This window comes from Mandrillus leucophaeus, unplaced genomic scaffold (genome assembly GCF_000951045.1).
Source record: "Mandrillus leucophaeus isolate KB7577 unplaced genomic scaffold, Mleu.le_1.0 Scaffold24, whole genome shotgun sequence".
Lineage (NCBI taxonomy): Eukaryota > Metazoa > Chordata > Mammalia > Primates > Cercopithecidae > Mandrillus > Mandrillus leucophaeus.
The window spans coordinates 2058523-2073113 of record NW_012102476.1 but is presented as its reverse complement, the minus strand read 5'-3'; the positions used below and the strand labels follow the sequence as shown (position 1 = coordinate 2073113).

Below are 14591 nucleotides of genomic sequence, written 5' to 3'. Positions count from 1 at the left end.
GCCACCGCGCCCGGCCCCATGTTTAGTTTTATAGCCTCAGCACCAAGCAAGTGCCTAGCACATCGTTAGTACCCTAAACATTTGTAGACTAGAGAATGCATGCCTCTCTGGTCTTTACTTTCCTCTTCTGTTAAATGGGGTTGGGTTTGCTGATCTCTCAGAAGACATCAGTAATATAATTTATTATTCTAGATTTTTCCATTCTCTCTCTTTCTTCCTTTCCTTCCTTTCTCCTTCCTTCCTTCCTTTCTCTTTCTTTCTTTGCTTCTCTCTCCTTCCTTCCTTCTTTCCTTGTCTTTTCTTCCTTTCTCCCTTTCCTCCTTTCCTCTTTTCCTCCTTTCCTCTCCTTTCCTTTCCTCCTTCTTCTTTTCTTTTTTTCAGACGGAGTTTCACCCTTGTTGCCCAGGCTGGAGTGCAGTTGTGCAATTTCAGCTCACTGTAACCTCCACCTCCAGGACTCGAGCAATTCTCCAGCCTCAGCCTCCCAAGTAGCTAGGATTACAGCCATGTGCCACCAAGCCCGGCTAATTTTGTATTTTTAGTAGAGATGGGGTTTCACCGTGTTAGTCGAGCTGATCTCGAACTGTTGACCTCAGGTGATCCACACGCCTTGGCCTCCCAAAGTGCTGGCATTACAGGCATGAGCCACCGCATCTGGCCTTATTCTAGATTTTTCTACTACTGTGTTTTATCTGGCTATCTGTCTATTTTAGTTGTCAGGAGAAAAGTGTCACACCTCTGTTATGGTGAAAACTGTGTATTACTCATAGTTATCTATATATTTAATGCAAAAATATGATTTGTAGTGTACATGATGTTCTGCAACCTGTGTTTTTCATTAACAATGTATTATGGACACCTTCCTCATCAGAGATAGAGACACAGACTCTCTCTAAAGAGTATTGAATGGCTAGTGTTTCACAGAAGGAAACTGATCAGTCACCTACTGATGGACATTTAGGTTGTTTCCCATTTTTTGTTTTTTTAGAGACAGCGTCTTGCTCTGTCGCCAAGGCTGGAGTGCAATGGCACCATCATGGCTCAAGCGATCCTCCTGCCTCATCCTCCTGAGTAGCTGGGATTACAGGTACACACCACCACGCCAGGCCTTTTTTTTTTTTTTTTCAGAGATGGGGTTTCGCTATGTTGCCCAGGCTGGGTTTCCTGTTTTTCACTACTACAAAGAAGTGAACTTCCTTGTACCTGCCTCTTTACTCACCGCTAGGAGAATTTTTGTAGGAGAGACTCCTGAAAGTGGAACTGCAATATCAGGGGGATATGAGCATTTCAAAATCTTACCAATGTTGCCAAACCACCCATTCAAGACAGCATCCAGCCAGGTGTGGTGGCTCATGCCCGCAATCCCAGCACTTTGGGAGGCCGAGGTGGGCAGATCACCTGAAGTTAGGAGTTCAAAACCAGCCTGACCAACATGGTGAAACCCCGTCTCTACTAAAAATACAAAAATTAGCTAGGCATCATGGCATCTGCCTATAATCCCAGCTACTAGGGAGACTGAGGCAAGAGAATCACTTGAACCCAGGAAGTGGAGGTTGCAGCGAGCTGAGATTGCACCATTGCACACCAGCCTGGGCAACAAGAGCGAAACTGTGTCTCAAAAAATAAAATAAAATAAAATAAAATAAAATAAAATAAAATAAATTAGACAGCATCCATTGACATTTAAAACGATGATATCACACAGCCAAGAAAACTTCCAAATGCAGCTGTGAGATTTGACATTTTTATCTGGAATGGGGTTGTGAGATCATATGGATATATTTTGTTTAACCTCATTTAGATTTCTTGTGTCCTTTTGGAACACAGCAATGTCCAATCTGCCTTAATTACATATCCTGCCTTTAGCCTGGGAAGCTTCTGTTTCTTTGAGCTAGTGACTTTGTACATCCCTCAGGCTATCCAACAGAGAGGAAGTCTCGCTCTGTTGCCCAGGCTGGAGTGTGGTGGTGTGATCACGGCTCACTATAGCTTCAACCTCCCAGGCTCAAGTCATCTTTCTGCCTCAGCCTCCTGAATACTTAGAGCTACAGGCATGCACCACCCTGCCTGGCTAATTTTTGGATTTTTTTTTTTTTTTTTTTTTTTTGGTAAAGATGAGATCTTGCTATGTTGCCTAGGCTGGTCTTGAATTCCTGGGCTCAAGCAATCCTCCTGCCTCAGGCTCCCAAAGTGCTGAGCCTTTGCATCTGGCCCACAAACAGCCATTCTTGTTCAAACTTGGCCTCCAGGCCTGGCGTGGTGGCTCATGCCTGTAATCCCAGCAATTTGGGAGCCCAAAGTAAGAGGATCACTTTAGCCCAGGAGTTCAAGACCAGTCTCGGCAACACAGGGAGACCTCATCTCTACAAAAAATAAAATCAGTTGGGCATGGCGGTGCATGCCTAAAGTCCCAGCTACTTGGGAGGCTGAGGTGGGAGGATCCCTTGAGCCCTAGGGGTTGAGGCTGCAGTGAGCGAGATTGCTTCACTGTATTCAGCCTGGACGACAGAGTGAGAACCTGTCTCAAAAATAAACAAACAGGCCGGGCGCGATGGTTCACACCTATAATCCTAGCACTTTGGGAAGCCAAGGCGGGCAGGTGACTTGAGGTCAGGAGTTCGAAATCAGTCTGGCCAACATGATGAAACCCTGTCTCTACTAAAAATACAAAAATTAGCTGGGTATAGTGGTGCATGCCTGTGATCCCAGCTACTCAGGAGGCTGAGACAGGAGAATCACTTGAACCCGGGATACAGAGGTTGCAGTGAGCCAAGATCGTGCCACTGCACTCCAGCCTGGGTGACAGAGCAAGACTCCATCTCAAAAAAAAAAGAAAAGAAAATTAAAATTAAAAAAATAAATAAATAAAAAATTTTAAAATAAAGGAATTAGAAAACAAGCTTCACCTCCTCCGGGAAGTGTGCCTTCATCTCCCGTCACCAGAGAGGTTAGGCGCCCTCCTGGGAGCTCTGCGTTTGCTCCAGGATGATGGCGCTGCGTTGTCATGGGTGTGCCTAGCAGCGTCACGAAGGTATCACCCTAAGCAGGAAGAAAATCAACTTCCTCGTGGCAGATTTTACATGTACCTGGAGGCTTGAGGATGGGAAAATGAGACCGTCCCTGTAAACCTCATGAAATTAATCAGAGAACAGAGAGGAGAAATGGAAACAAGCCAGGCTTGCAGCACACCCAGCGCTGACCATGAGGTCAGCTGCCCCGATCTGCTTCCTCTTAGTTGTCTGGTGCCTGCTGTTCTAGAATCGTGTAGACCTGGTTACAAGATCATAGTTCCCCTTAACTGCACTATAGATAGCAACTTGAACATTATGAAACATTAAATGTTCCTTTTGAGAAATTCCTTTAGGTCCTGTGTGCCAGTGAAGCGACTGATTCCGCCAACCTGAAGGACCCCACCGGGAGCTGACTCCCCAGAAATGTCTTTTTCACATCGTGATGATTTCATCTCCCTTGCTATTACCAGTGACCCCAATTTTCAAGCCCCTCACCCTCCATAATCCCCTTAAAAGCCCCATCCCGGCCGGGCGTGGTGGCTCAAGCCTGTAATCCCAGCACTTTGGGAGGCCGGGACGGGTGGATCACGAGGTCAAGAGATGGAGACCATCCTGGCTAACACGGTGAAATCCCGTCTCTACTAAAAAATACAAAAAACTAGCCGGGCGAGGTGGCGGGCGCCTGTAGTCCCAGCTACTCGGGAGGCTGAGGCAGGAGAATGGCGTGAACCCGGGAGGCGGAGCTTGCAGTGAGCTGAGATCCGGCCACTGCACTCCAGCCTGGGTGACAGAGCGAGACTCCGTCTCAAAAAAAAAAAAAAAAAAAAGGCCCCATCCCAGAATTCCCTGGGGAGATGCATTTGCGGGTCTCCTCCCATCCCCTCGCACAGTGCTCTGTGATCATGAAACTCTCTCTACGGCATCCCTGCTGTCCAGTGTAACAGGTCTGTGACAGGGCAGCGGGCGTACAAATCTATTAGTCCTGTAACAAAAAGCACACCTCTATTTTTCCCGTGGAGCCATGTCTAGAGCCCTGCAGGTCCATGCCAGATGGGTTCCAGCAGTCCCTTTCTCTCTCTCTCTCTCTCTCTCTCTCTCTCTCTCTCTCTCTCTCTGAGACAGAGTCTCACTCTGTCACCCAGGCTGGAGTGCAGTGGTGCAATCTCGACTCACTGCAAGCTCCACCTCCCAGGTTCAGGTTCACACCATTCTCCGGCCTCAGCCTCCCCAGCAGCTGGGACTACAGGTGCCCACCACCATGCCCGGCTAATTTTTGTATTTTTAGTAGAGATGGGATATCACCATGTTGGCCAGGCTGGTCTCGAACTCCTGACCTCAGGAGACCCACCCAACCTCGTCGGCCTCCCAAAGTGTTGGGATTACAGGCATGAGCCACCATGCCCCGCCTCCTTCTCTCTTGTAGGCTTCCTTCTTCCAGCACCTGCAAGATCAAGGCCAGGGAGACCTCCTTCCCTGGCTCCATCTGGGACAATCACAGTGTTTCTGTGGTCCCCTCTGAGGCTAGAATTGGTCTCTCAGTTCCTGCATTGCAGAGCAGGTGCAAGCTGAACAAGCAACACTGATCTTAGCAGAGCCTTGTGTATTCAAATAGACATTTACTGAGCTGAGACTGAGTGCCAGGCATTGAGAATACAATATGTCAGGCAAGATTCCTGCCCCAAGAATAATGATAATTAAAATAGCAAGCATTTATTGCACACTGATTATCTTCTAGGCACTGCATTAATTTTTTTTTTTTTTTTTTTTTTTGAGACCAAGTCTCACTCTGTCATCCAGACTGGAGTGCAATGGCGCGATGTCAGCTCACCGCTACCTCTGCCTCCTGGGTTCAAGCGATTCTCCTGCCTCAGCCTCCTGAGTAGCTGGGATTACAGGCGCCCACCACCACGCCTAGCTAATTTTTGTACTTTTAGTAGAGACAGAGTTTCACCATCTTGGCTAAGCTGCTCTCAAACTCCTGATCTCGTGATCCACCCATCTCAGCCTCCCAAAGTGCTGGGATTACAGGTGTGAGCCACCGTGCCCGGCCCTGGCCTTCTTTTCTTTTTCTTTTTGGAGCGCAGTGGCACGATCATAGCTCACTGCAGCCTCGAACTCCTGGCCTCAAGTGATCCTTCCACCTCACCCTCTCAAACAGTGGGATTGCAGGTGTGCCTCACCTTACCCAGCCTAGGTGCCATTAACTCCATTGTCTAGATGAGTAAACAAACGTGGAGGCTAGGCTTGTCTAAGGGCACACAGCTAACTAGGGGGTAGAACCCAGCTTTAGACCCGGGAAGCCCTGTTCCAGAGCTTACTCCTTTAACCATTAACTAAACCAGTGGGGACAAATAATGGAGAAGTAAACAATAAAAAAGATACTGGCCGGGTGGCTCACGCCTGTAATTCCAGCACTTTGGGAGGCCAAGGCGGGCGGATCACCTGAGGTCAGGAGTTCGAGACCAGCCTGGCCAACATGGTGAAACCCCGTCTCTACTGAAAATATAAAAATTAGCCAGGCGTGGTGGCACATGCCTGTAATTCCAGCTACTTGGGAAGTTGAGGCAGGAGAATCACTTGAACCCCTGGAGGTGGAGGTTGCAGTGAGCCGAGATCACACCACTGCACTCCAGCCTGGCGACAGAGTGAGACTCCATCTCAGAAAAACAAAAAAAAACAAAAAAAACCAACCAAACAAACAAAAAAAGACGGAGTCTTGCTCTATTGCCCAAGCTGGCCTTGAACTCCCAGTTTCAAGCAATCTTCCCAGCTTACCCTCCCAGAGCCCTGGAATTACAGGCATGAGCGACCGCACTAGGCCGATCTTTGCTTAATTTAATATTATTTTCCTCTTTCTCTGATCACCTGATCTGTTATTATTGCCCCAACCTTGTTTTCATTCAAGTATCCTGTCTTCACTTTCATTTCCTGGGTGTTAAGCAACTCATACATCATCTAAATCTGGGAAAACAAAGGCTAAATTCAATTCCAGCTCAGGCAAGGGAGAAACACAAGCAGAAGTTCAGCTTTTTGTGTTTTTGTTTTTGTTTTCAGACACAGTCTCTTTCTGTCGCTGAGGCTGGAGTATAGCAGCTCAGTCTTGGCTCACTGCAACCTCTGCCTCCCAGGTTCAAGCGATTCTCCTGCCTCAGCCTCCTGAGTAGCTGGGACTGCCGGCGCTTGCCACCACTCCCGGCTAATTTTTTTATTTTTAGTAGAGATGGGATTTCACCATGTTGGCCAGGCTGGTCTTGAACCCCTAACTTCAGGTGATCCACCCGCCTTGTGGATCTCCCAAAGTGCTAGGACTACAGGCGTGAGCCACTGCGCTTGACCTCATTATGTCTTCTGCCTCAGTATATCCATATTTTGAAATACATATTATTTTATAATTTGTTTTTGAGACAGGGTCTCCCTCTGTCACCAGGCATTGTGGCAAGTGTCTTTCAAACATTATCTCATTTGATCCTCTCCCCAACTCTAGGAAGAAGATACAATTATTATCATCCTTGTTTTACAGAATTGGAAACCAAGGCACAGAGAGGTAAAGGGACCCACCTAAGGTCACACGGAAAGTGGTGGGTCAGGGGATTGAACCGAGGGCATCTGGCTCCAGACCCTGAACTCTCCAACCCTCTGCCGCCCTCCTCCTAGGTGAGGGAGATTACATTACTGGGGACCCTGTTTCAGGATATGAAGGGGTTTTCCAAGATGTTTCTCATAGGAAAAAAAAAAAAAGGGTGTGGCTAATGCCCATAATCCCAGCACTTTGGGAGGCTGAGGCAGGCAGATCACCTGAGGTCAGGAGTTCGAGACCAGCCTGGCCAACATGGTGAAACCCCGTCTCTACTAAAAATACAAAAATTAGCCAGGCGTGGTGGCAGGTGCCTATAATCCCAGCTACTCGGGAGGCTGAGCCAGGAGAATTGCTTAAATCCAGGAGGAGGAGGTTGCAGTGAGCCGAGATCATACCACTGCACTCCAGACAGGCGACAGAGACTCCATCTCAAAAAAAAAAAAAAAGAGGGAAAATAACAAGATGTTGAGTGTGACTGGGTGGAAGCCGCTGACTTGTCCCTGGCACGGGTATGCTGATATCCCCTCCCCCTCCTTCCTCACGTCCTGCATCTCAGCGAGAATTGGCGTGCTGGGGTTAGCTGTGTGGCCATCACCCCAGCCCAGGTGAAGCCCTCGATCAGGTGAGGCCATGATCCCAAGGAGTGTTTAAGCCCAGATCCTGCCTCTTCCCTGCTTTCTGCCGAGAAGCGGGACCTCCTCTATGGAAAATATCCAGCTGGGCGAGCCTAGGAGGCAGGAGGTGAGTGGGGCCGGACTCAGGGACCAACTCTTCCCGTCTCATGACTGTGTTTACTGGGCTGGATTTTGAGAAGGGGCCAGATTGCATCAGACAGGGCCTGATGGGCTGGAGCCAGACTGTGGTCTGAGGAGGAGACACAGCCTTATAAGCTGAGGGAGTGGACTGGGAGTGGAGAGGCACGGGGCCAGGAAAGCAGAGAAAGACAAAGCGTTAGGAGAAGAAGACAGGCAGGGAGGACAGGCCGGGCACGATGGCCACCTTCCCACCAGCAACCAGCGCCCCCCAGCAGCCCCCAGGCCCAGAGGACGAGGACCCCAGCCTGGATGAATCTGACCTCTACAGCCTGGCCCATTCCTACCTGGGTAAGGCCCACTCGGCCATCTCCACGGTCCTTCCTCCTCTCCCGAAATCAGGACCCCTCCATGGACTTCCCACCCTCTCCTTTCCTCTCCTCTCCTTTCCTTTCCTCTTCGTTTCTTCCTTTCTTTCTTTTTTTTTTTGAGAGAGTCACTCTGTCACCCAGGCTGGAGTGCAGCGGTGTGATCACAACTCACTGCAGCCCCAAACTCCTGGGCTCGAGTGATCCTCCTGCTTCAGTCTCCTGAGTAGCTGGAACTTCAGGTGTGCACCACCTGTAGTGGTGAGGTGGGGTCTCACTATGTTGCCCAGGCTGATCTCGAATTCCTGGGCTCAAGCAGTTCTCCTGTCTTGGCCTCCTAAAGCACTGAGATTACAGGAGTGAGCCACCCTGCCCAGCCCACTCACCCTTTTCTAGCCAACCTGTTCCTTGGACCCTCACGTCACCCCTGTCTAGTCCCTTATCCCAAGAGTGCTGTGTTACTCAGCCTGGGACCTCACACACATCTGGGGTCCCACATTCCACAGAGGAGAAGCAGCAGACTTCCCCTTGCTCTTCCCATCCCCGCAACTCCAACCCCCTGCCTCTCCTGTGACAGGGCGTCTCATCATGCCTTTGCCCACTTCACCTCTGACTCCTGCCTTGGTTACAGGAGGTGGAGGCCGGAAAGGTCGCACCAAGAGAGAAGCTGCTGCCAACACCAACCGCCCCAGCCCTGGCGGGCACGAGAGGAAACTGGTGACCAAGCTGCAGAATTCAGAGAGGAAGAAGCGAGGGGCACGACGCTGAGACAGAGCTGGAGGTAAGGAGTCGGGGGGCCCAGAGAGCTCAAGGTGGCGCCTCTGCCATGAAGGACAGCCGGAAGGTGCGTGGTTGGGTGGGGAGGAGGGATCAGACAACTGTTATCTCAATGCAGAATAAAATGAGACACACGTTTGACTGTTTTCTAGCGGCCAGAGCAAAGGGGAACACAGAACCTTTCCAATTGGAGGGAAATTTGACTTACAGAGACAGAAACTGAGGCTGGAGAGGGTGGGTCCTTCCCTGTAGTCACGAATCAAGTAAGTGGGAGAGGCAGAATTAGAACCCAGATCTCTGTCCCTTTCATCACCTGCTTTTCCTCGCCCCCTAGATGAGGCCGGACCATGGACACTACACCCAGCAATGGAGACAGGACTGCGGAGGAAGGAAGAACCAAGACAGGATCCAGGCCAGCTTGCCACACCCCCCACCCCTGGGACTTATCCCCGCTGACTGAGTCTCTGAGGGGCTACCAGGAAAGCACCTCCAACCCCAGCAAAAGTGCAAGATGGGGAGTGAGAGGAAGGGAATGGAGAGGCAGAGCCAGGAAGATACCCCCAGAAAAGAAAGCGACAGAAGAAACTGGGGCTCCTCTAGGGCGGCAGCACCAATAAATAGACGCGCACGGCAGCCACAGCTTGGGTGTGTTTTCATCCTTGCTCTTTCTGTGTTTTTGTTCGGGCACGTGTGTGCCTGCCTGTGCCTGCACATGCATGAGCCCGGGAGAGCATCTTTGGTGTGTATTAGTGTTTGGTATATGTATCTGGGGCAGGGAGTATTCCTGCTCTTACAGGGGTCTACGCTGTGAATGTGGCTTTTGGTTCGTTTGTTTTTGCTTGCGTATATTTTAGTGCATACATTTCTGTGGGCTCCTACTTAGTGGAAAACAATTTCTTCTGCTTTTTTGCGATACTGCCCATGAAACACGGCCCTCCCCAGCGCCTGTTTTTGTTGATTATGTCCTGTTCATAGACGGGAATGCTACTTATGGATGCCATCTAAAAGATGGAGAAAACTGAGATTTAAAATATTAAAGGCCAGGGCCAGGCGCAGTGGCTCATGCCTGTAATCCCAACACTTTGGGAGGCTGAGGCAGGCGGATCACAAGGGCAGGAGTTTGAGACTAGCCTGACCAACATGGTGACACCCCGTCTCTACTAAAAATACCAAAAATTAGCCAAGCGTGGTGGTACACGCCTGTAATCTCAGCTACTCAGGAGGCTGAGGCAGTAGAATCACTTGAACCCGGGAGGTGGAAGTTGCAGTGAGCCGAGATTGTGCCATTGCACCCCAGCCTGGGTGACAGAAGGAGACTGTCTCAAAAAAAAAAAAAAACACAAAAACTAAAGTCCAGGAGCAGTGGCTCATGCCTGTAATCACAGCACTTTAGGAGCTGAGGTGGGAGGATCACCTGAGCCTAGGAGTTCAAGACCAGCCTAAGCATCATAGTAAGACCTCATCTCTACACATTTTTTTGTTTTTTGTTTTTTTTTTTTTGATACAGAGTCTCACTCTGTCGCTCAGGCTGGAGTGCAGTGGCGTGATCTCGGCTCACTGCAACCTCTGCCTCCTGGGTTCAAGCCACTCTTCTGCCTCAGCCTCCTGAGTAGCTGGGACTACAGGCACCTGCCATTACGCCTGGCTAACTTTTGTATTTTTAGTAGAAACGGGGTTTCACCATGTTGGCCAGGATAGTCTCAATCTCCCAACCTCGTGATCTACCCGCCTCGGCCTCCCAAGGTGCTGGGATTACGGGTGTGAGCCACCACGCCCCAGCCAATTTTTGTATTTTTAGTAGAGATGGGGTTTCACCATGTTGGCCAGGCTGGTCTCGAACTCCTGACCTCCAATGATCTGCCCACCTCAGCCTCCCAGCCTTTGGGAGGCCAAGGAAGGAGGATTGCTTGAGGCCCGGAGTTCGAGACCAGTCTGGGCAACATACCAAGACTCTGTCTCTACAAAAATTTAAAAATTAGCAAAGCATGGTGGCTCATGCCTGTAGTCCTAGCTGCTCAGAGGCTGAAGATGGAGGATCCCTTGAACCCAGGAGTTGGAGGCGGCAGTGAGCCATGATGGTGCCACTGCACTCCAGTCTGAGCAACAGAGTGAAACCATGTATTGAAAAAGAGCGAGCGAGCGAGGAAGGAAGGGAGGGAGGGAAGGAATGGGCACGGTGGCTCACACCTGTAATCCCAGCACTTTGGGAGGCCGAGGCAGGCAGATCACCTGAGGTCGGTAGCTTGAGATCAGCCTGACCAACATGGAGAAACCCTGTCTCTACTAAAAATATAAAAGTAGCTGAACGTGGTGGCGCATGCCTGTAATCCCAGCTACTTGAGAGGCTGAGGCAGGAGAATCGCTTGAACCTGGGAGGCAGAAGTTGCAGTGAGCTGAGATCGCGCATTGCACTCCAGCCTGGGCAACAAGAGCAAAACTCCGTCTCAAAAAAAAGAAAGAGAGAAGCAGGGAAAGAAAGAGGAAGGAAGGGAGGGAGGGAAGGAAATATTGAGGGATTTGCCCTTGCTCACTCAGGGCTCATATTCATTGATCTTATTGTCTTCGGATGTGAGGTGGGTCCCCAGGCCAAGGGGGCTGTGGGACAGGGTTCTGGGAAGTGAGATGGGGGAGGGAGATTCTTATCCAGTGCTATGTCTCAGGACCAGAGTTGCAGAAAAATATGGGGCAAACAAGAAGTGTGGTTGGAGCTGAGATGATTTATTGATTGAGATACAGGTTTGGGTTGCTGTTATGAAGAATCAAAACAGGATAGAAAGTTACTCCTCTCTTACTTAGTCCCAAGTCCTCCTGAAATGGAAGCTCCATTGTGTTGAGGATTCCAGCTGTTTTTACTCATTGTTCTGCCACATCCAAAACATGGCTTCCACTTTGAGGCCCAAAATAGCTACTCCAGGACCTGCCATCACATTTGCATATCAGCCTGTGGAAACAGAGTGTGGAAGAGACAGAGGAGGCCACACCTCTTCAATTTTAGGGCATAACTTAGGAGTAGAACACATCACATCTGCTGGGAATGTGGTTACACGGCCACACCCAACTACAAGAGAGGTTGGGAAATGTAGCATTTAGCTACTTAGCCACGTGGTAGCCAAAACTTGGGCAACGGCAGGGTTTTATGATGAAAGGAAACCAGAGAGAGTGAATGCAGGAAGAAGCTAGCAAGAAACATTGCCCACATGCAGACTCAACAGATGTTGGGGGAGAGAAAACTCTGAGACTGGGCCCCGGGCAGAGCCTGTTTCCTTTTCGCCTGTCCCTTTCACGTAAGTCCCACACTGCAGAACTTGGAGTCAGTGGTTCTTGGGGACCCAAGGACATTCACAGAGGACCAAGGTACCTGATAGAGCAGGAACAGATGCACGTCAGCTTGAACCCTTGGGGACCTGTGTCCATCTGCTTCCCTTGAGTCCAGCCTAATCACAGCCATAGAATGAATCCATGACGGGAAAGGACATTTAAAGACCTCTGGCCCAACTCTCCCCACTCAACAGTGGGATTGCCTCTGCTTGTTTGAATACCACTTATGGAGGGGAAACTTGCTGTGTTTGAAGGTTGCCGAATGTTTTTGTTTTGTTTTGTTTTGTTTTGTTTTTGGAGACAGAGTCTCGCTCTGTCACCCAGGCTGGAGTGCAGTGGTGTAATCTCGACTCACTGCAACCTCCGCCTCCCGGGTTCAAGCGATTTTCATGCCTTAGCCTTCCTGGTAGCTGGGACTACAAGTGTGTGTCACCATGCCCAGCTAATTTTTGTATTTTTAGTAGAGACAGAGTTTCACCATGTTGGCGAGGCTGGTCTTGAACTCCTGACCTCATATGATCTGCCTGCCTCGGCCTCCCAAAGTGTTGGGATTACAGGCTTGAGCCACACCACCCGGCAAAGGTTGCCTAATTCTATCTCAGGGCAAATCATTCATGTGGGCTGAAATCTGTCTCTCGTACCTGCCCTTAAATAAGCTTATGTTTTTCTGGTCCTTTCTGTCTGAGATGACTTTAATTCCTCCCCCCACCCCACCTCATGAGGCTCAGCTTAGGTGTTTCCGTCTCTTCAAAGTCCTCTCTGATGGCTGGGTGCAGAAGCTCATACCTGCAATCCCAGCACTTTGGGAGGCCGGGTGGGAGGATTGCTTGGGCCCAGGAGTTCTAGGCCAGCCTAGCAATATAGCAAGACCCTCTCTCTACAAAAAATTAAAAATTAGGCCGGGCGCGGTGGCTCAAGCCCGTAATCCCAGCACTCTGGGAGGCCGAGACGGGCGGATCACGAGGTCAGGAGATCGAGACCATCCTGGCTAACCCGGTGAAACCCCGTCTCTACTAAAAAAAAAATACAAAAAACTAGCCGGGCGAGGTGGCGGGCGCCTGTAGTCCCAGCTACTCGGGAGGCTGAGGCAGGAGAATGGCGTGAACCCGGGAGGCGGAGCTTGCAGTGAGCTGAGATCCAGCCACTGCACTCCAGCCTGGGCGACAGAGCAAGACTCTGTCTCAAAAAAAAAAAAATTAGCCAGGTGTGGTGGCTTTTGCCTGTGGGTCTACCTACTCAGGAGGTTGAGGTGAGAGGATTTCTTGAGCCTGGGAGGTGGAAGCTGCAGTGAGCCATGATCACACTCCAGCCTGGGCGTTAGAGTGAAACCCTGTCTCAAAAAAACCCACAAAAAACAAAAACCAAAGTGTTCCTTGACTTGCGATCCTCCACCCATCTCCTGACCTCCACCCCGGGCCGACCCCTCCTCTGGGATCACACAGAAGCCTGGGCCCAGAATCTTACAGTCTATCTTGGAAATCCTTCAGATTTTGCCTCCAACTCCTCTTTCCATACCAATTATGTATTAACTCAGTCAATGCTTATTGGATGCCTACTGAGTTACCAGGACCCTGCTGGAGGCCTGTGCTGCTGAGAAGGACAAATAGAATCCTGATATGACTGGAACCAGGTCTAGGGCCACCATCAGCTCTACCCAGGGAGCAAATAGCAGGAACACCACCAGGCAGTCGGCCCTCAGCCCAGCACAGACCTGGCGTGTTGGCTTCAGAAAATCCTAGAAACATCTCTCCTATTCTGTGACAAGTGTTTTATAGGCTTTGCTCCATTTAATCCTTACAATAACCCAATAGGACATACTATTAATGATCCCCTTTGTTTTCAGACCAGAATACTGAGGTTCAGAGAGGTTAAGTAATTTGCCCAAAGTCACACAGCCACAACCTGTAGGACTTGGGATTATGAACTCAGGTCTGTCTGAATTTTAAAGCCTGGATTTTTTCCTATTTGCTACATGCCTGGGAAGAACCATGTATGGACAATGAGGAATCCCAAACTCTCGTTAATTTCTGGTAAATTACTCCTCTGGGCCTGGATTTCCTCACCGGTCAAATGGTGAGACTGGCCTCTCTTGTGTCAAAAGAGAAAATGGAGGCTGGGGAGCATTGTGTCCCTAGCTGGAATGGCGACTCCCTGTCCTGGGTCCTTTGACACCAGCCAGGAGGCCTCACACAGTGCCCCTCCCTCCTGGCCTCTGACTGGCCTTTCCTGGCCTCGCCCTTGCCTGGCACAGCCTCTGCCTGAGAGGCCTTTAAGTGGCTGTTCTGGGAATTAAGGCAATTTTTGGAATTGCAGAATTTTTGGATCCGAAGTGATCCTACCCAGAATCTTCCTCTTCTGTCTCCATCCCCTTTCCTAAACCCTTTTCTTTTTCTTCTGGTTGCATGCAATATCTGTTTCCCCATTTTGGGGGGATCCCCTTGAGAACTAGAGCCATCACTGACCTCTCTTCCACCTCAGGGGCTTACAGAATCGGCCCTGTCAGGCTTCTATAACTCAAAGGACTCCCGACTCCCTGCAGAGAACTGAGAAACTCACTGTGGGATTGTCTGTCTGTTCTGCAAACAACCTGATTCTCTTCCACCTTCCCCTTTCTCAAAGGCCAGCTCACAGATACAGGAGTACATTTTTAAATTTCAGCATCACCCTGAGTTTTCTCTTTTTTGAGACAGGGTGTCACTCTGTCACCCAGGCTGGGGTGCAGTGGTGCAATCACTGCAGCCTCAACCTCCTGGGCTAATTTTTTAATTTTTTGTTGAGATGAGGTCTC

At 49.9% G+C, this 14591-nt stretch overlaps 1 protein-coding gene across 3 annotated transcripts; it reads left to right on the top strand.

The window, feature by feature from the left end:
• Positions 1 to 7301: 7301 nt before the first annotated feature.
• Positions 7302 to 9147, top strand: NUPR1 (nuclear protein, transcriptional regulator, 1). Of its 3 annotated transcripts, XR_001006337.1 has the most exons (4): positions 7302 to 7691; positions 8340 to 8489; positions 8820 to 8968; positions 9040 to 9118. XR_001006337.1 is itself a non-coding variant. In XM_011982368.1 (3 exons), exons 1-2 carry the CDS (start codon positions 7580 to 7582, stop codon positions 8474 to 8476), a joined length of 249 nt encoding a protein of 82 aa, XP_011837758.1. In that variant the 5' UTR covers positions 7302 to 7579; the 3' UTR covers positions 8477 to 8489; positions 8820 to 9147. The 3 variants fall into 3 exon arrangements, 2 of the variants coding, with proteins under 2 accessions (XP_011837758.1, XP_011837757.1); XM_011982368.1 differs by having other exon boundaries at positions 8820 to 9147; XM_011982367.1 differs by having other exon boundaries at positions 8286 to 8489; positions 8820 to 9147.
• The last annotated feature ends 5444 nt before the right edge of the window (positions 9148 to 14591 follow it).

Excerpts from the sequence above, each read along its gene's own strand:
- NUPR1 (XM_011982367.1), top strand. The coding sequence starts at position 7,580 with ATGGCCACCTTCCCACCAGCAACCAGCGCCCCCCAGCAGCCCCCAGGC. Across the intron at positions 7,692-8,285 it reads CCTGGCCCATTCCTACCTGG|GGCGTCTCATCATGCCTTTG; the intron begins GTAAGGCCCACT and ends CTCCTGTGACAG.